Below are 20676 nucleotides of genomic sequence, written 5' to 3'. Positions count from 1 at the left end.
ACTCCGCCTTCAGGGCGGAGCCAGGAGTCAGCAGCCAACCAGGACCCAGGATCTGTCAGCCAATAGCATCACGGCTTCACAGTCCCACATGACCCCTAATATACATACCACCACAACCAGCACACAGGAGACAGACGGACACAACACGACCACACTGGACACCAACACACAGGGGACAGACGGACACGACACGACCACACTGGACACCAGCACACAGGGGACAACACGGCACCAACACGGAGGGGACAGACAGACAGGTCACGGCACCAGGGGACCCCCGACCACAGGTCCGATCAAGACACTGAGGTTGCGTCACAGCTATCTCCTCCACCCCCGCCATCGCAGAGACACTCACCTCGGTTGGCCATGTTAGTGGTGAGGCTTCTGGGACACTAACTGGTGTGCACCACACAGCCGCTCCGGTACAGCAGGTGGAGGTAGGAGCAGCCGAGGGGCCGGACGGTGGGAGGGCAGCCCAGCCCTGGCAAACACCTGTCGCCCGGACGGGTCCCAGGTCCCTGGAGTTCCCCCGCCCATCCATAGGCCCGATGCAGTCGGTGACCCAGGGGCGTGCGAAGGAGACGGCCGGCTTCCAGCACCTGCAGACGCAAGTGCAGGAGTGCATCCACGTCCAGGAGCAGGAAATGTGGCCGGTCATGAGTGCCACACAGGCCAACACCGCACGGGTGGCATCCGCGGTGGAGACAATGGTGGCGACGGTGTCGGGCATGGGTCTGAGCCTGCAAGGCCTGGGGCTATCCGGGCACGTGGCCGGGGACAGGGCTGCCGTCGCACAGGAAGCCATGGGCCAGAGCCAGCTGAACATCGCAGAGGTGCTCAACAACCTGGCCCAGTCCCAGCAGGCCAAAGCCCAGTCCCAACAGGCCACAGCCCAGTATCTGCAGGCCACAGCCCAGTCTCTGCAGGCCATCGCTGACAGCATCAGCACCATTGGCTGGGTGATAGACGGTGTTGTACAGAGCCAGACACGAATGGCGCATTCCCTGAGCTCCATGGCCGTGAACGTCCAGACCCTGGTCGATACCAGCGCAGGCCTCCAGGACTGGCAGCACCAGGTGATTCCGGTGCCCCAGATGCTGGATCCGCCCGCACCCCCATCCCATAGAGCGCCCCAGGGGCCACCGGGTGGCACTCCGGGGGGAGGAGGTGCTGGGGCCTGTCCTGGTTCCCCCTATAGGGGGGTCCAGGAACCCCGTGCCACTTCTGCCTGCCCCCCCCCCCCACCGCCCGTGGTGGGCAGCGGGCAGAACAGGGTGGCATCACGCCATCCCAATTCCCCGAGGTGCGGCCTGGCCCATCCAGGCCGGGCCGCCCCAGGAAGCGTCCGCTGACGGGGACCCCAGTCACAGGACAGGAATCACAGGAGCCCACTTCCAGTTCTGCTGTACCGTCTGGGGGAACACCTAGACGTTGTCATAGGGCCTGTGAGGCCAGAAAGGTAGACACGGATGAGTGAGGTGACGCGGGTGCAGGGCATAGATTAGTTAGATGGGCTAGGGCACATGTACAGGACATTTGTTATTAAACACATCCCATATCAATGCAGACTGCCTCTGTACTCCGTCGGATGCGTGCGGGGATTGGGCGGGGACTGTGTGCCAGTGTGTGTGAGGGGTGCTGCGATAGGGGTTGGGCTCCGGTGCGTTTGACCTGCACGCTCCCCCCCCCCCCCTCCCCCAACGGTTCCCCCATGTCAGCCCGCCCCCGGCCATACGACAGGGCCATGAGATGCAGTGTCAGGGCTGCATGCAGAGTCCTCCCAGGTGGAGGGTCGTGATGTGGCCATGAGTCAAACTTTGTCGAACGATGTATGGCTCGGAGCCCATCGCAGAGTAGGCTGTCATCATCCTCCATGCTTTGTAACAGACCCACTTACACCATCAACCGTGCCCCCATCCCGTTGTGCCGCAGGCGGATGTGTCATGGAGGGGTGGTATGCATGCAGGTGTTGTGGTGGTGGGGGCATGCGGGTGGGGGAGTGAGGTTGTTGTGGTGGCGGGGGTGGGGGAGGTGAGAGTGGTCGTCCGTTGGGGAGTGCCGAACCTGCTGCCTGTGCCCATACCCATCACTACTGCCGCCCACCGTGGTCGCCAAAACGGGCAGCTTCCAGCGCCTCCCGTGCCTCCTGGCCCAGCCGGTGGCGGCGGACAGCCTCGTGTTCCCGTCCATCCCCATGTCCTGTGCATCGGCTTGTCCCTCGCCAACCCCCTTATCTGGGGAGGAGTTCCCCTCATCCTGACCGTCATTCTCCTCCTCCAGCATATCGCCCCTCTGCTGGGCTATGTTGTGCAGGACGCAGCTTACCACGACGATGCGGCCGCCCCTCTCCGACGGGTACTGGAGGGCCCCTCCAGAGCGATCCAGGCATCTGAAGCGCATCTTGAGCAGCCCAAAGCACTTCTCGACCACATCCCTGGTCGCTGCATGGGCATCGTTGTAGCATTGCTCCGCGTCGGTCTGTGGCCTCCGTATAGGCGTCATCAGCCACGACCGCAACGGGTAAGTCCTGTCGCCCAGCAAACAGCCCCGCAGCCGGGGTTGGGGGAGGGGGGGGGGGGTGGGGGGGGGGGGCTCGAACATGGCAGGGGTGAATGATTGGGCCAGTATAAGGGAGTCATGCACACTGCCAGGGTACCTGGCGCAGACGTGCAGGATTGTCATCCTGTGGTCGCAGACAATCTGCACGCTCATTGAATGTGTACCCTTCCTGTTTAGGCACATGGTCCTTTCCTCTGAGGTGGGCTGCATTGCAATGTGCACGATGTGCATCGATTGCCCCCTGCACCATGGGCATCTGGGCAACAGCAGCGAATCCCGCTGCGCGGGCATCCTGGTGGGCGCGGTCCACAGGGAACTGTATGTACCAGTCCGCGATGTCGTACAGCATGTCGGTGACGGCCCGGATGCACCTGTGCATCGATGGCTGGGAGATGCCAGACAGGTCCCCACTCGGCGACTAGACGTTGAGGGCGACCGTCACCTTGACGGCAACCGGGATGGCATGTCCACCCCTGGTCCCGCGTGGTGCCATGTGTGCCATCAGGTGGCAGATGTGGGCGACGGTCTTGTGGCTCATCTGCAGTCTCCTCCTGCACGCCCTGTCCGGGAGATCCTCGAAGGACATGCAGGGCCGGTACACACGGTGTCGCATCGGACACCTCCGTGGTCGTGGCACACCCTCCTCCTCCTCCTCGGCATCCCCATGCTGTGGCTCCCGCACGGCGTGGTGCCCCTCCTGCGCCTCTCGGGCGTGCGGCACTGCGGCCTGGGCAGCTTACACGTACACCACTGCAGCCCGCTGCTCTACAGCAGGCTCCACCACCTCCCTCTCACGCCCGTGCTCCAGCTCCCACTGGGCCTCATGCGGGGCAGCAGAACCCGCCATGGCAGCCAACAACGCTGGAAGATGGCTGAACATTATACGATCTGTAGGGGGTGGGAGTAGACAGGGTTTCATCATTGGTATACCCCCCTCCACGACCAGGTGCCATGGGCAGCATGGCAGGCCGGGTGCCAGCACGCAGCCCACCCCCGCCCCCCTAGGTGCCCTGGCACCTGTCAGCCGTCCCTCCTGCCAGGGCCACCATCCGCTGGCACTGCCCTCACAGGGGGGCTGTCATGTGTGCTGCCCTGGAGGCACCCGCCGATGGGTGGCGCTAGTCTGGTGGAGGGGTGGGGGGGGGTCTGGCACACGTCAGGATGGCAGGGCCCTGTGGGCCGCCACGGCGGACGGTCTGGGTGGACGACCGTGTGTCAGCCCTTATGGCGGACCGTGGCCCCCTGCAGCCTTCCGCACCCCCACTGTCCCCACCGCCACCCCACTCCCACCCCCGGCAGCGGATGTGTGGGGCCACCCCCACCCCCACCCTCGGCAGCGGATGTGTGGGGCCACCCCCGTCACCCCCCACCCCCACCAGCGGATGTGTGGGCCTCCCCCACACCGTCCGCAGACACGGCCGTCCCGCTTCCCGTCCCGGGTCCACGACTGGCTGACGCTGTTTTATAGCATGTTGGAATGGCGCCGGCGTGACATCCGGTCGCGCCGGCGCGACGGGCAGCACGGTAGCATAGTGGATAGCACAATTGCTTCACAGCTCCAGGGTCCCAGGTTCGATTCCAGCTTGAGTCACTGTCTGTGTGGAGTCTGCACATCCTCCCCGTGTGTGCGTGGGTTTCCTCCGGGTGCTCCGGTTTCCTCCCACAGTCCAAAGATGTGCAGGTTAGGTGGATTGGCCATGATAAATTGCCCTTAGTGTCCAAAATTGCCCTTAGTGTTGGGTGGGGTTACTGGGTTATGGGGATAGGGTGGGGGTGTTGATCTTGGGTAGGGTGCTCTTTCCAAGAGCCGGTGCAGACTCGATGGGCCGAATGGCCTCCTTCTGCACTGTAAATTCTATGATAATCTATGACTTCGGCCCATCCGGCCCGGAGAATCGCTGGCCCACTGGAGAAACGCCGCTACGGCCGTTTGCGCCGATTCTCCGTGCCATTCGCATGCGGTCGTTTTCACAGGGTGGTAGAATCCCGCCCCGTATCTTTCATTAATGGGGGGAGAGGATTTTCCATTGACAGCTGGCTGGTGGGTCGCCTCCTGCCACCGAGAAACACACCACGGGAGGCACAGAAAATCCCTCCCATGATGTCTACCTGAGCTCAACAGTTTTTAATAATGTGACTGGTGACATTTACCTCCCATTTTCTAAAGCAGTTAGTCCTGCAAAAGAATAATCTAACTATGTTTTATTTCATGTTATGAAATTTGAAAATAAAGCTTTTCATTTTAATAAGGTGGTCTGTTACATACAAAAAAAGCTTCTTTTCCACAGCGAAGGCAGGAATGAAGTGTGGCAGCAAAAATTAAAATGATTTTGTCAAGAAACAGAAAATAGGGTCTGATAGATAAAAAATCTGGTCACAGTTTTGCTTCCTTCCCTATCACTTGCCTATCTCCTCCTCCACTTAAGTGCTCCTTAAGTTAAAAAGATATCAATCATGGGAAAATTATTTTATTCCATTTTGCTTAACTACTGTCAACATTGGATACCTACTGGTTAGATACTGAATTAAAGAGATGTAGAATAAAGACACCTGTCCCAAAATTATGCTTTAATTCTGATTTAGGATGGCAGCCTTCTTTCTACTTGACATTCCCATTCGCCACACCAGCCAATTATATTGTATTAATCTGTTGTGGCAAACAACTAGGAAGACCGTTGTTTACCAGATCTCTTGCATCCGATCTTGAAAACCTTCTTCAGATCTCACACATTACTAATGCTGCTTTCCCTTTTATGGTTCATTGCTTAATAAAAAGGTATTGGGCGCGCTGTATGGGAGAATCGCCGTTTGCGCCATTTTTTCCCACGGCGCCGGTCCGACGCCAGCATGTGATTCTCCGAGGAGCGGAGAATAGGCGCCATTTGCGCCGGCGCGTTTGGCGCGGCGCCAGTCGTGGGCCACTGTCCGCGGCCGGGCCGCCGATTCTCGGCCTTGATGGGCCAAGCAGCCGCACAGAAACGGCAGAGTCCCGCCAACGCCGTTCACACCTGCTCGCAGACGGCGGGAACTCTGCGTGTCGGGTTGGGGGGGCGGCCTGTGGGGCGGGGAAAAGCGCTCCTTCACCGGGGGGGCCTCCGGTGGGGTCTGGCCTGTGATCGGGGCTCACCGATCGGCGGGCCGGCCTCTCCAGCCCGGCCCTATTTTATTACGCGCCCGGCCCCTGATCCCCCACGCCATGTTGCACCGGGGCCGGCGCGTTGAGGAAGTCCTCAGTGCATTCGCGGGTTGGCGCGGTTCAACTGCGCATGCGCGGGTTGGCGCGGCACCCAGTTGGCGCCGAGAAGGGAGGCTGGAGCGGCATGAACCACTCCAGCGCAGTGCTGGCCCCCTGTGGAAATGCGCCGGCTTTCACGACGGCACGAACACTCTGCCCCCATTTCGGAGAATCCCGCCCATTGAGTGCAGTTTTTATTTTAAAAGACAGGTTGATTCAAATATTATTTACACAGGGCTTAGGTTGTGGTGTTGCTAACTTTTGGTTGGTTCACTTGGCTCTGTTTTATAACCTTTGCTCTCGAGTCGCCAGGTATCTTTATGATACCACCACAGAGTTCAAGTTCGAGTAATGACCAATAACTCAATACACTGATTAGTAAGAATTAAATCAAAGCACATTTATTATACACAGTAATCGCTACTCATGCACAAATTCTATGTCGAAGCTACTTCTATGACTAACAGGCCTGTACTTAACTTCGGACTGGCCCACCAGGTCAGGGGAACAAATGGCCTTTTGTTCGGGTTCTGAGTCTGCGGTATTCGAAGTTGGTACAGATTGATAGCTAGGAGCGCCTATCTCGTAGCGAGCGTTGACTTAAGACTTACGATCTCTCGGCAGCCGTTGGACCGGTCACGGTCAATGTTGGTTCGTGTTGCTGGGTGACCCGGTCAAGAAGAAGGAACGATTTGAACTTGGGGGCTTAACTTTATAGTCCCCAGGGGCTTCCCGCCTTTCGGGGCGGACCCTGTACCTGGTTCTAAGTGATTGGACTTCGTTCCAATCGCTTGGTTCGATTTCTCCAATACTGGAGCGGTTCCCTGATCGATGGGCGGTCTTGAGGTATCCGTTAACCTCTTTTGTGTTGGCTCCTGCTGGCGCCGGGGAGTCTGGCTTACTTTTGTTTGTCCCAAATGTTGCTATTGTTCCCGGGGATTGCTTATTAGTATGTAGATGGTTGCTACATTATTATGCAGATGGCTGCTAGTATCGATGCTGTCTGGGCCTTTGCAGAGTTAAATACACAGCAAACTTGCCCTGCTGGTTTCTGCCTGTGTTGGCTGAATTTCCCTTCAGCCTTTGCCGTTCGCCATTTTAAATCGGGACTTGGCCAACTCAGGTGGCTACAGTGGGCAGTTTTCTTTTACAAGACACATATTTTTCTCCACTGATGCCCTTTTTTCCACTGAAGGACAGTCAGGTTTCTGACCATTGTGCCCACCAGTGGGAGCTCTGGAGCAAAAATGGCTCATCTCTCATTTTTCTATCATTAATGCAGAAATACAACTAACCTTCGCTGTGCCTCTCTGTAACAGTAAAGTTAAAGTGAATGATGCAGTATGCAATTCCTATTAAGTTGACAGAATAGAAAATGGATTGCATGAAATTGTATTATTTTAGGAAAAGATAGTTATGAAGAACAGATTAAATGTTGTGCTAATAATAACAGGGAAACATTGCAGACCGAAACGTTACGCAATTTAACGCAAATGAAACAGAGTCCTGTGTCGAGTGGGTTTAGCCGGGTGTTTCCGGGCACCTGCAGTGTCGAGAACGACCCTGCTATCGAACAGGACTCGGCTTCATTTTGGGGCCTTGGTGAGGAACGCCCCACCGAAGCCGCACTGAGTCCCAGATCCTGCACTTAAGAACTCCCGACCCAGAGCCCGCCACCCAGGGGCCCCTGAGCACTTGGGGCCCCAAGTGCTGGTACACCTGCTCCACATTTGTGGAGACCGGTGCTAACCGGCACTCACTCGGGGTCTCCGAGTCGCAGGGGTTAGTTACCACGCCTTGGGTAACTCCGGCGAATGCATATTCAGTGTGCCTTACTGCACACTTGATTATGCAGATTTGGGCTCTGCCCATTGTCGGCGGGGTCCAGATAGCAATATCTTGCGAGTTCCCGCTAGATCTCGCAAGGCATCGCGTCCTGGGGCGGCCATTAAATTTCACCTTTTATTTCTCTCTCCAAAATTGCTGCCAAACCTGTTGAGTATTTCCAGCATTTTCTGATTTTATTTCTGATTTCCAGCGTTTGCAGTCTTCTATTATATTTTGGAGCTATTGGAGGATCTTTCAAATTTGAAATATCTTTTTCAATAAGCAGTCCTAGGTAAGCCAAATGATTAAGCCATGTAGAGAACAAGTAAGAATTCTCAAACTTCTGGACATTTGCCAGACATAAGCTTTTTGGATATTTTTCTAATCTTCTCCAGCATCAGCTGAGGTTTTAACATTTTGAATCCACAGCATGTGCCAAGTCTGTTTGTAATCCAGATAACGAGTTAAGAAACCAGTTATCAAATACAACACCCTATCCCTCCTCCAACTGGAGGTGCAGGGCAGTGTAGCGATTGCTGACTATTTACTCAAGTCTAAACCAACAATTTCATTTGAGACAATGATATAACTCTAATTTTTAACATTTCAAAGTGATGACTGCTCCTTGAATACAGTAATTTGCAGCAACAAACATTAACATCTGTTAACCCTGAGCAGTTCCATCAAGTTAACAAAAATATTGTGGACATTTTGAACACTGTGATTAAGCATTTTAAAATGATGACTCAATATCTGCTCCTGCACACAGAAAATACCTTCATTTTTCAACTGTTCAGCTCTAATTACATCTTGTGCAGATGGAGTAAACTCTGATGGAGCGTTCCATATCAAATCCTTCTGGAAGAAAATGTGTATTGTACAAACTTTGTCAGTGATTTTCTTTAGGTCAATGACATTCTATTGAGTAGAAGAATCACAATTGTAAATTTGTTTATCTTGAAACAAACTACTGGGAACGCAAATCATGCTGCATATTTAGCATAGTCTCCCGCTATATGCTAGAACACAAAACAATCAAGACAAGTTTTCTATTTTACTAAGTTCCCCATCACTCTCCCAACACCCTCACTGTCCAGAGCAGGGTTTTTCAAAGTAAGGGTCACAACCTGCGGGTAAGTGTGGAGGGTTGTGGAGCGGAAGGCTGCGTTGTTCCCACGGTCCTCCCGATTGCAGGTGAAGCGCTCAAGAGTCGCTACTGGCATTTTTATTGATAGTGGCGGCCACTGCTGACTTTTAAATAAGAAAGAAATGAGGCTATGTGCAGTTGTCCGGCCAGAAGCGGCAGTAGGGAGCAGGTAATGTGCCCTGCATGTATGTGCTTTTGATGCCAAATCACAGAGTAGAGCAGCTTCCATTTATAGCTGCTGGCAAGTAAGGCAAGAGGACTGATAAGATCAACCATTTTCTTACAAGTAAGAGACCTGCAGAGACACAAATAGGTAGTGTACCTACTGGCCAGGAGCCCACAACAGAATTTGCTGGAGGGAGCTGGCCAGGAGAGTCCAGGGTAGGTCAAAGCAGTGCTAGTGTTACTCTGTACAGAGGTCCAAGACCTTTGGTTAACAGTCTACAAAGAAGAAACTTAACTTGGGAACAAAGCAGCATGGCGATGATTTTGTCATTCAAGAGTGCCTTTAAGAAATGGATGTGTAAGCAATGGACCTTTAAGAAAACAGTGATGTCAGAGAGTGGGTGGGATTGGGCTTTAGGTCAGCCATTTTTAGTTTCAGTTTAAAAGCAGTGTCTGTATGTTTCCAGAGAGCTGCAAGTTTTGCAGTTTGGTTTTGCTGAGAGCAGCTAAAAAGTGCCTGGCTGGTTTTGCTGAGAGCAGTTTAAAAGTGGAAAGCCAGTTTGAGACAGTCTCTGCCATTCTACAGAAAAAATATATATCCTTTAAACTGATGTGATACTGTTTAAAGGTGTTAAGTCTCTTGGAAGTTTGAAGGAACATTTTAAGGAATTATTTACTGTTGCAATATTTTCTGAATTATCTTTGAAGTAAGGAGTGTTAAGAGATCCAATGTTTATTTAAGATGTTAAGTTGAGTTCATGGAATAAACAGTGTTTTGTGTTTAAAAACCCACGTATCCATAATTGTAATCCCACACCAGGGGAAAAAGCCGTGTGCTAGGAAAAGCAACAAATCCATTAAAGGGAGAGGTTGGTTGAACTCCATGATACATTTTGGGGTTCTGAAAAGCCTCGCCCATAACAATTTCTTGAGGTATGGTTTTGTCAATTGTGCCAATGCAAATAAGGATGCAACGCTCATGTGTATTATATGCAGGGAAGTACTGGCAAATGAGAGGAGAAGTTTCAGATTTTTAAAAAGAAATGGTGGGTGAAAAATTAATTTTGAGGTTGAGACCTAAGAGTCAGGTATTGACTTGCAGCTGACTCAAATAAAAAGACTACGCTGCTGTACCTGATCTGTGATAGCATGTTAAAAACACCCCAAAGTCCCATCAGGTTGTCAGCATTCTACAGTAGCATCTCCCAAAAGTGTCCAGTGCTGAGTAAAACAAGAATTTTGTTGTTATTGCCCTTCATGACAACCGACATGTGCAAGGTTGGATTTTCCGTTCTCACAAAGATGAAGATGGCACAAAGGAACTGGCTGAATTCTACACTGATATGCACATTGCCCTCTCCTCCTGTGAACCTGATTGGAGTGAGATCATGAGGACCAAGCAAGCTTCCCTTTCACATTAAAGGTAAGTGAATGTGGTGTGTGTTGTGAAGGTCGGCCGGCATGGGTCGCGAAGGTCGGCCGGCATGGGTCGCGAAGGTCAGCTGGCGTGGGTCGCGAAGGTCGGCCGGTGTGTGTCGCGAAGGTTGGCCGGCATATGTTACGAAGGTCGGCTGGCATGTGTCGCGAAGGTCAGCCGGCGTGTGTCGCGAAGGTCGGCCGGCGTGTGTCGCATCGGTCAGCTGGCATGGGCCCTGAAGGTTGGCAACTGGCAAAAGTGGGTCCTAGGAAAAATTTTTGAAAACACTACTCTAGGATTTGGTTCCAAAAACGACAGTTGCAGCCCATGAATATCATGCCCAATTGGCCATCCTTCATGTAAGACTGGACAAAGAATGTTAGAAGGCTATTTTAACATGTAGGGCAATTGTCACATTTAGGCTGAAATATGTTACGTTTTTCAACAGCAAACCCTGAGTTTAAGTGCGGCTTCAGTGTTGATAGATTGACAGTTGACGTGATGTTTACACTTCAGCAGTTACAGAAGTATCACAAACAGCGAAGACCACTCTACATTGCCTTCACTGACCGCACCAAAGTCTTCTGGTCACCACACTACCAGAAGGATGTGGAGGCTTTAGAAAGGGTGCAGAAGAGATTTACCAGGATGTTGCTTGGTATGGAGGGCATTAGCTATGAGGATCGGTTGAATAAACTCGGTTTGTTCTCACTAGAACGACGGAAGTTGAGGGGTGACCTGATAGAGGTCTACAAAATTATAAGGGGCATAGATAGAGTGGATAGTCAGAGGCTTTTTCCCAGGGTAGAGGGGTCAGTTACTAGGGGGCAGAGGTTTAAGGTGCGAGGGGCAAGGTTTAGAGGAGATGTACGAGGCAAGTTTTTTACACAGAGGGTAGTGGGTGCCTGGAATTCGCTGCCGGAGGAGGTGGTGGAAGCAGGGCCGATAGTGATATTTAAGGGGCATCTTGACAAATACATGAATAGGATGGGAATAGAGGGATACGGACCCAGGAAGTGTAGAAGATTTTAGTTTAGATGGGCAGCATGGTCGGCACAAGCTTGAAGTGCCGAAGGGCCTGTTCCTGTGCTGTACTTTTCTTTGTTCTTTGTTCTCGACCTTGTCAGCAGTGTCAGACTCTTTAAAATACTGCAGACTCCATCTTCCACCAACATTGACAACCTCATTCTGGAGGTCGGCGACAGCTTCCCGTACCTTGGACTAGCAATTACCAGAAACCCTGATGCTGAATTCAGTAACAGAATTGTCAAGACTGCAGCTGTCATGTCAAAGTTGAGGAGATGAGTGTGGACCAACAGCAAACTAACCAAAGTACAAAGTTCCATGTGCACCAGGCTCCTACTCTCAGTACTCTCCTTTACAGTAATGAGACATGGACAACTTATGTAAATCAAGAAAAGTGGCTGAACAGCTTCCACATCCACAGGCTCAGATGAATTTTGGACTTATCCTGGCAAAACAGATGACCAAATATGAAAGTATTTCCAGGATGATTTCCCGCCTATCTCAGCAGCTACCTCTTGGATGGGTCGTGGGTGTCCAATGGACAATGGCTGCATCCCCAAAAACATGTTCTACAGCAGTGTTTTTCAATCTTTCTTTCCCGGGACCCACTTTTGCTAACCGGGCAACCTTCAGGACACATGTCGGCCGACCATCGGGACGCATGCTGGCTGATCTTCGCGACACACCAACCGACCTTCGCAACACGCTTACTTTTAATGTGAAAGGCAGGCCTGCTTTGTCCTCACTATCTCACTTGAATCCGGTTCAAAGGAGCAGAGGGCAATGCATATACCAGGTGCAGACTTCAGCTGGTTCCTTTGTGGCAACTTCATCTTTATGAACATGGAAAAACCAACCTTGCACAAGTAGGTCATTGTGAAGTGCAATAGCAACAAAACGCATATTTTACTCAGCATTGGATATTCCTGCGAGAGGCTACACCAGAATGCTGACAGCCTCATGGGGTTTTTAAAAAAAATTTAGAGTACCCAATTATTTTTTCCAATTAAGGGGAAATTAAGCGTGACCAATCCACCTATCATGCACATCTTTGGGTTGTGGGGGTGAAACTCACGCAGACACGGGGAGAAAGTGCAAACTCCACACGGACAGTAACCCAGGGCCGAGATTCGAACCCGGGTCCTCAGCGCCATAGGCAGCAATGCTAACTACTGTGCCACCGTGCTGCCCTTTCATGGTTTTTTTTAACGTGGTATTACAGGTCAGGTACTGTAGCATAGACTTTTCATTTGGAGTCAGTTAGAAGTTAATAACTGACTCTGTGGTCTCAACCTGAAAATGAATTTTTCACACGCCATTTCTCATTCAAATCTAAAACTTCTCTTGTTTGCTAGTACTTCTGTGCGCATGACACGCATTGGCTTTGCCTTCTTATTTACATTGTCACAGTTGACAAAACCACACCTCTAGAAATCATCTTTTTACTTCTTTGCTCCGCGTTAAGTTTCCCTTTTCAAGGCCATTAACCAAAGGCTTTGGAGCTCGAACACTACCACTGCCCTGGACTCTCCTACGCAGCTCTTTCAGGCAGATTCTGGTGTGAGATCCTGTCAATAGGTAAATTGCCTATTTAAGTCTCTGACTGTCTCTTGCCTTTAAGAAAACCTCATTGATCTTCACAGTTCACTTGCCTTACTTTCCAGCAGCTGAAAAATCGAAACAACATTTCTCCCTGATTTGGCGCCAAAAAACATGTAACTGGACGGCGCTTCACGTCAATTCTACCTGCAGATGTGTGACCTGCTCTCTGCTGCCGCTTCTTGCCATAAGACTCCACACAGCTCAATCATGTATCACCATTTAAAAGGCAGCAGCGGCCACAATTCTCGATGGAAAAGCCTGTAGCAGCTGTTGGGCACTTCTCCCACGATCGGGACCACCACAGGGACTGATTGCTTCCCGACACCCGCCCGCGCGACACGGCCCTGACTTTGAAAAACCCAGATTTAGAATAACAAGGGCAGCAGATGTATGGGAACACCTCCAAGACATACATCACCTTGACTTGGAAATAACAACGTTCCTTCATTGTTGTTTGGCCAATATCCTGAACTCCCTCCTGAACAGTACAATCTACACCACATAGATTGTAGCAGTTCAAGGTGGTGGCTCATCACTACCTTCTCAAGGACAACTGGGGATGGGCATTAAGTGCAGGCCTTAATAGCGACACCCACATCCCTTGAGCGAATAAAAATAGACAACTTTCCTGTATTCAATAGGAGAATGAGGATGATTGTGCCGAGCTGTAATGGGAAAGATTCATTAAGTATGACTAAAAATGTCATGCTGCACGACAGTGCTGTCAAGATACTTAACGTAAACAAAATGATTTTCAAAAATCCACAGAATTGACAGTTAAGAAAAAATCTCCTACTACTTTGAAACTAGTTCACAACCTACTTGTGCATTTATGCAAAACCTCAATTGGAAAATATTCTACCATATGTAAAATCAACAAAATTAATTAGAAATTAAATATGCCCAGTATTTACATAAAGGTGAAGGAAGCAAACAGGTATTTCCAAGAGTGACTACTTTCAAAAGTACTTATTAGCTATGAGGTGCTTTGGGATAGATAGCCTGAAATGAAATGAAATGAAAATTGCTTATTGTCACAAGTAGGCTTCAAAGAAGTTACTGTGAAAAGCCCCTAGTCGCCACATTCCGGCGCCTGTTCGGGGAGACTGGTATGGGAATTGAACCGTGCTGCTGGCCTGCCTTGGTCTGCTTTCAAAGCCAGCGGTTTAGCCCTGTGCTAAACCAGCCCCTGACTTGGAAATGACAAGCTCTTTCTTTCTATGGAAGGAACTGATTGAAGGTCATAATTTAAACTTGGTTCAGGAGTAAACTACCACAGTGCTTGCAATTATGGCATTTTCTGAAACCTCTCGATTGAGTTACTACTGTTAAATGCTCCTTGTATTATACATCTACCATTAGGCAGAATCAGAAAATGTGGAACTGTAGAAATAGGTTTCAAGTATATTCTTGAAGGTTTAAAATACTGAGCAATTTTATGTAAGTAGTTTCATAATTTATATATGCATATAAAACTACTATAGTGTTGTATATATCAACGTATACAATAACCCACTATAGTTAAATCACCCAGTACCAGAGAGGTCTTGACAGGGTGGATGTGGAGAGGGGCAGGATTCTCTGGTCTCCTCGCTGCATGTTTCTCAACCGTGCGCCGTTCACTGGCGGTGGGATTCTATCTTCCCGCCACTTCTCAATGGAATTTCCCATTGTAAGCACCTCACACCACCAGGAAACCTGCAGGCGGGAATTAGCTGCTGGCGGGAAAAGTAAATCGCAACGAATGGAGAATTCCGGTTGATGTTCCCTCTTGTGGGAGAACTTAGAACTGGAGTCATTGTTTATAATAAGGGTCATCCGTTTAAGACAGAGATGAGGAGAATTTTCTCTCTCTCAGAAAGTAGTGAGTCTTTGGAACTCTCTTCCTTAAAAGATGGTGGAAGCAGAGTCTTGATATTTTTAAGGCGGAGCTAACGTTTCGAAGTCAGAGCTAGATAGATTTGTGATAAGCAAGGGGGTAAAAGGTGTCAGGGATTGGTGCGAATGTGAATGTAAGGTCAGCCATGATCGTATTGAATGGTGCAGCAGGCTCGAGGGACCAAGTGGCTGACTCCTGCTCTTCATTCATATGTTCATATGTCCCAGTGCACTTGATCGCTTCCACAACACTGCTGGTCCATGCTTGACAAACAAAACTGAATAATCAATTCTCACTTGTTATTTAAGAAAGCTCAAAACGTGCATTATTCTATCGCTGAAGAGGCAAATACTTAACTTGGTTCCAGATCCCTGCTTTATAAGCTGCTATGTTGTGTGTAACAACACATTGGTGTGAATTTTACGAGGTTCCCCTGCTAGTGGGGAGCCTCACCTGCTGGGAACATGTTTTGGGAAATTATGTGCACATTTCTTGCAATTTTCTTTCAGTTAAAATTAATAGGTGGAAGATTGTAGGACTCTCCCCCGCAAATATATGTGCTCCTGAGTAGTCAGGTATCCCACCAGAAATTTACATTTGTAAAGTCAGCTCTATTGTGTCTACTTGCTCTCCAATTGCTTCTGGAAGTACCTTGGATTGTTTAAACCAGTCTTCTGACAGTCTAGCTGAGGCTGGAATGTCATTTATGGAACTGCACTCACATCTCTGAGGTATGTCAATGGATCACGTACCCACTATTATGATTGGATTTCCCTTACAAGTTTATTTAGACCCACCTTAGTAACAGCTGCAGAAAATATCTCTGTTAAAGGTGGTGAGACTGCCAGATGGATATCTTGTGAACTTATTTTGAAGACATTTTCCAAGCACTGCATGGCAACTAGAAACAAAATATATTTTATTCCAAAGTTCATAGTTTGTTAGGAAAATTAGGCCAAAAGAAATGTCCTTATGGTACGGCATTTTTCATACAATGAATTTCCAAAATATAATCTATATTCTAAATGATATTACTATTAAAGCATTAAATTGCTACGGTAATAAAATTCAGTGGTTAAGTAAAGGCCATTGAATAGTTAGAATTGATAAGCCTATAATTATACATTTGGATTATTTACCCCCCCCCCTTTCAGTTTTCTGATGAGAACATAGTGTAAACAGCACCAAAATCAGTGGGACACACGCTCACAACCCAATCCTCGAGCAGGCCTTAAAGTAGGCATTCAACAGAGGAGATGGGTGCCTTCCTATCTCCCTGGCCAATGTATTGCTTTGGAGCTGACATTCAGCACTTTCAGCTCACCAGCCACATGCTACTGAGGTCCAATACCAAGATGGTTCAGGATTCTTTCTGCTCCAATTTGGCAGGTGGCACAATCATGATGCCCACCGACAACCCAGTTACAGCAACAAACCAAATCAGCCCCATCATTCACTAAAGCAATTTGTCTGTTTTTCCCTTGCACTCGTTAAATTGAATTAGGCTAAAGTTGGAACCTCTATAGTGCTGTATCAGGCTAATTACTGCATTCAATTATGGTCACGAAGAAATGCAAGAAACATTCAAGTGCTGGAGCCAAGGATATAATTTAGAAAGAGCGTCTAAATAACTGAAATTGTAGTGCTTCTTAAAAAGCCCAGCCTCCATAGGTACAATTGGTATAAAAATATTCATGAAACTTTCTTCCAAAGATAAACCTATAAATCTGTAGTAACCTCAATGGAGGTCCCGGAATCAGGACCATAACATTTTCCATGACCTCCCCAGAATATGAACTTTCCCTTTTAGGCAGCAGGGCTTCCCCTCTACAAGGAGAGCTCCAGCTATATAAAAACCCCAGCCTGTGTGCAGGTCGGGGAAGGCGATTCTTAGAGGAGTGGAGGAGTAACAGAATTGTATTGAAATAAACCTTGTTCATAAATTTCTACTATCATCTACTTATCGTGGATTCAACAAAATCTCAATTTTTTTTTCAACGAATGGAAAGGAGGAGGAAAGAGAATATAGGAGAGAGAAGTTATGGATTTATTTAGCTCCAGAACAGCAATGTGGATTTTGGGACAGCATGGTAGCACAGTGGTTACCACTGTTGCTTTGTAGCGCCAGGGACCCGGGGTTTGATTCCCGGTTTGGGTCACTGTCTGTGCGGAGTCTGCAAGTTCTCCCCGGGTGTGCGTGGGTTTTCTCCGTGTGCTCCGCTTTCCTCCCACAGTCCAAAGATGTGCAGGTTAGGCGCATTGGTCATGCTAAATTGCTCCTTAGTATCCAAAAGATTAGGTGGGATTACGGGGATAGGGTGGAGGTATGGGTTTAAGTAGGGTGCTCGTTCCAAGGGCCGGTGCAGACTTGAAGCGCCGAATGGCCTCCTTCTGCACTGTAAATTCTATGAATTTCTTTTGTGCAGATGAGAATCAGAGCACAGATTTAGAGTGGCACTTGATTCCCTAAACTGAGAAAGCCATAATAATAATAATCTTTATTGTCACAAGTAGGCTTACATTAACACTGCAATGATGTTACTGTGAAAAGCCCCTTGTCGCCACATTCCAGCTCCTGTTCGGGTACACAGAGGGAGAATTCAGCATGTCCGAATTACCTGACATCACGTCTTTCGGGACTTGTGGGAGGAAACCCACACAGACATTGGGGGAACGTGCAGACTCCGCACAGACAGAGACCCAGCCAGGAATCAAGCCTTGGACCCCGGCGCTATGAAGCCACAGTACTAACAACTGTGCTACCGTGTTGCCCTATCTTTTATAGTGGTGTTACTTTTATAAATGTCACGCTAAGAGTGCTTGTGGGACCTGAGTTTGCCAAATTGCTCTTAATAGTTTTGTATTCCAGATTCGATCAGTAAAAACTATGCTGTGAATGACCAGAGTTATTTCTCAGAAGACTATTCATAAGAACATAAGAACTAGGAGCAGGAGTAGGCCATCTGGCTCCTCGCACCTGCTCCGCCATTCAATGAGATCATGGCTGATCTTTTGTGGACTGAGCTCCACTTTCCGGCCCGAACACCATAACCCTTAATCCCTTTATTCTTCAAAAAACTATCTATCTTTATCTTAAAAACATTTAATGAAGGAGCCTCAACTGCTTCACTGGGCAAGGAATTCCATAGATTCACAACCCTTTGGGTGAAGACATTCCTCCTAAACGCAGTCCCAAATCTACTGCCCCCTAGTTCTGCTTTCACCCGCCAGTGGAAACAACCTCCCCGCATCTATCCATTCTATTCCCTTCATAATTGTATATGTTTCTATAAGATCCCCCAGCATCCTTCTAAATTTCAACGAGTACAGTCCCAGTCTACTCACCCTCTCCTCGTAATCCAACCCCTTCAGCTCTGGGATTACGTTGGTAGATAAATATTACCATGGCAGTCATTCCAACAATCTGAGTTGGAGCTTAACTGACGCCTTTAAACAGCATAATGCTAACCTACTGCACTATGCAGGGTTAAATAAAGAAAATGCTACAATTAAAGAAAGTTTCCCTGGTCTCCTTCTTCCATTAGTAACTTGATTGAGTACTTATCGGTGAGGCCTGCAGTGAAACAAACTAAAACCAGGTTCAGGTGACTCAGGCAAAACACAATGCTGGGAATTCCTGCCGATCGGAGAAATCATCCCATCATGTGCCTTGCAGCAATAATAAGGCAAAATATTGACCAAGCACCATATGAAAAGGTCTGAACAGCAAAGTTAGGCGATCACTGCAGAGTAGTTAAAAAGAACTGCATTTTCGGGCGGCACGGTGGCGCAGTGGTTAGCACTGCTGCCTCATGGCACTGTGGACCTGGGTTCGATCCCGGCCCTGGGTCACTGTCTGTGTGGAGTTTGCACTGACCTCTGAAAGACCAGTCTATCTAGGCCCACTCCCCCGTTCTACCCCACAACCCAACCTCATCTCCACATCTTTGGATTGTGGGAGGAAAAAGGAGCACCCGAAAGAAACTCACGCAGACACGGGGAGAACATACAAAATCTAATCAGAAACCCAAGACTGTAATTGAACCCGAGTCCCTGGAGCTGTGAGGCAGCAGTGCTAACCACTGTGCAGCCCATGATTTTGAGTTAATCTTAATGGTGAAAATAGTGGCCGAAATTCTCCGTTATCGGCGGAAAGTCCGCCGATCGGCGCAAAAATCGGCGCAAATCCCACTTGCGTCACGTCATAAAAATGGGATGATAGTCTCCGGCCCGAAATGGGCTAGCAGCGACGTAACGGGATCCGCGCCTGCGCAGTGGTTCACGCCGTGCAGCGTCATACGCGCTGCACGGCGTGACGGCTCATAAGGCCGCGTTGCTCCCCCCCAACCGACCGGAACACCCGACCGCAACACCCGACTGGATGGCTGGCCGTCGCTCAGCCCCGAGGTTCGAGTCACGCGATGTGGAGGCGCTCCTGGACGCGGTGGAGCAGAGGAGGGACGCCCTGTATCCCGGGCACGGCCGCAGAGTTGCCCCACGCCACAGCCGGCGTCTGTGGAGGGAAGTGGCAGAGGCCGTCACCGCTGTGGCCCTGACACCACGGACAGGCACCCAGTGCCACAAGAAGGTGAACGACCTCGTCAGAGCAGGCAGGGTGAGCCTCCCCCAAATCCCCCCCTCCCCCATATCCCCCCTCCCCCATATCCCCCCTCCCCCACATCCCCCCTCCCCCATATCTCCCTTCCCCCATATCCCCCCCTCCCCCATATCCCCCCTCCCCCATATCCCCCTCCCCATATCCCCCCTCCCCATATCCCCCCTCCCCCATATCCCCAAGTGAATCCAGCCCTAACCTGAACCTCTGCAATGCACGCGCAAACGATGGCGTGCATTCATATACCTGCCTAACACTGTTGCCTTTTACCCCTGCCACCACCACCCCCCCCCCCCCCCCACAGGAGAAGCGCGCACACAACAATAGGGAGCATGTGTGGACTGAAGGAGGGCCCGCTGATGAGAGGCCACTGACCGTACACGAGGAAAGGGCCCTGGAACTGGCTGGCGGACCTGAGGACCGGGAGGTTGCTGATGCAGAGGTCGGGGGCCCACCAGCAAGTGAGCCACCGACAGCCCGTCCCCATATCCCCCCTCCCCTATATCCCCCTCCCCCGTATCACCTGATCACTGCCTGATGTCTAACCATGCATGCTTCATTGTGTATCGCAGGACCAAACGTCCAGGCACCCATCCCCGCAGATGCACACCGCCCGCAGGATGCCCCTCGGAGACCACAGGAGACGGAGAGACCCGCACCCTCCAGCATGCGACGCCCGCAGGATGCCCCTCGCACACCACGGGAGACGGAGAGACCCGGACCCTCCAGCATGCGACGCCCGCAGGATGCCCCTCGGAGACCACGGGAGACGGAGAGACCCGGACCCTCCAGCATGCGACGCCCGCAGGATGCCCCTCGGAGACTACGGGAGACGGAGAGACCCGGACCCTCCAGCATGCGACGCCCGCAGGATGCCCCTCGCACACCACGGGAGACGGAGAGACCCGGACCCGCCAGCATGCGACGCCCACAGGATGCCCCTCGCACACCACGGGAGACGGAGAGACCTGGAGCAACAGGGAGACGACACCCCCGTCACGTGCGGGAGCGACCATCCAGCGATGAGGGGGGCAGCCACAGGCCCCCGTCACATCCGAGCCAGGACACCACTACCCAGGACACCACTACCCAGGACACCACTATCCAGGACACCCCTACCCGGGACAGCACTACCCAGGACACCCCTACCCGGGACAGCACTACCCGGGACAGCACTACCCAGGACACCCCTACCCGGGACAGC

The 20676-nt window shown here is 50.5% G+C and overlaps 1 protein-coding gene across 5 annotated transcripts in view; it reads right to left on the bottom strand.

Annotated features, from left to right (window-relative positions):
- Nucleotides 1–20676, bottom strand: part of LOC140408958 (small glutamine-rich tetratricopeptide repeat-containing protein beta-like) — a 73900-nt gene that overhangs the window by 33936 nt on the left and 19288 nt on the right. For 4 of the 5 annotated variants that reach the window (XR_011940249.1, XR_011940248.1, XM_072496913.1 and 1 more), the window contains exons 3-4: nucleotides 15655–15758; nucleotides 8398–8479 (exon numbers count right to left, since the gene is read on the bottom strand). Coding sequence is in view for 3 of the 5 variants with exons in the window: in XM_072496913.1 (XP_072353014.1) it covers nucleotides 8398–8479; nucleotides 15655–15758 (186 nt within the window). In the remaining 2 variants the exon portion in view is untranslated. The remainder of the gene's footprint in view (nucleotides 1–8397; nucleotides 8480–15654; nucleotides 15759–20676) is intronic. The other variant, XM_072496914.1, reaches the window with a different exon arrangement.

Source organism: Scyliorhinus torazame, chromosome 3, assembly GCF_047496885.1.
Source record: "Scyliorhinus torazame isolate Kashiwa2021f chromosome 3, sScyTor2.1, whole genome shotgun sequence".
In the NCBI taxonomy this organism is placed as follows: Eukaryota; Metazoa; Chordata; class Chondrichthyes; order Carcharhiniformes; family Scyliorhinidae; genus Scyliorhinus; species Scyliorhinus torazame.
The sequence above is the reverse complement of the archived record's forward strand: the minus strand, read 5'-3'. Positions and strand labels throughout refer to the sequence as shown.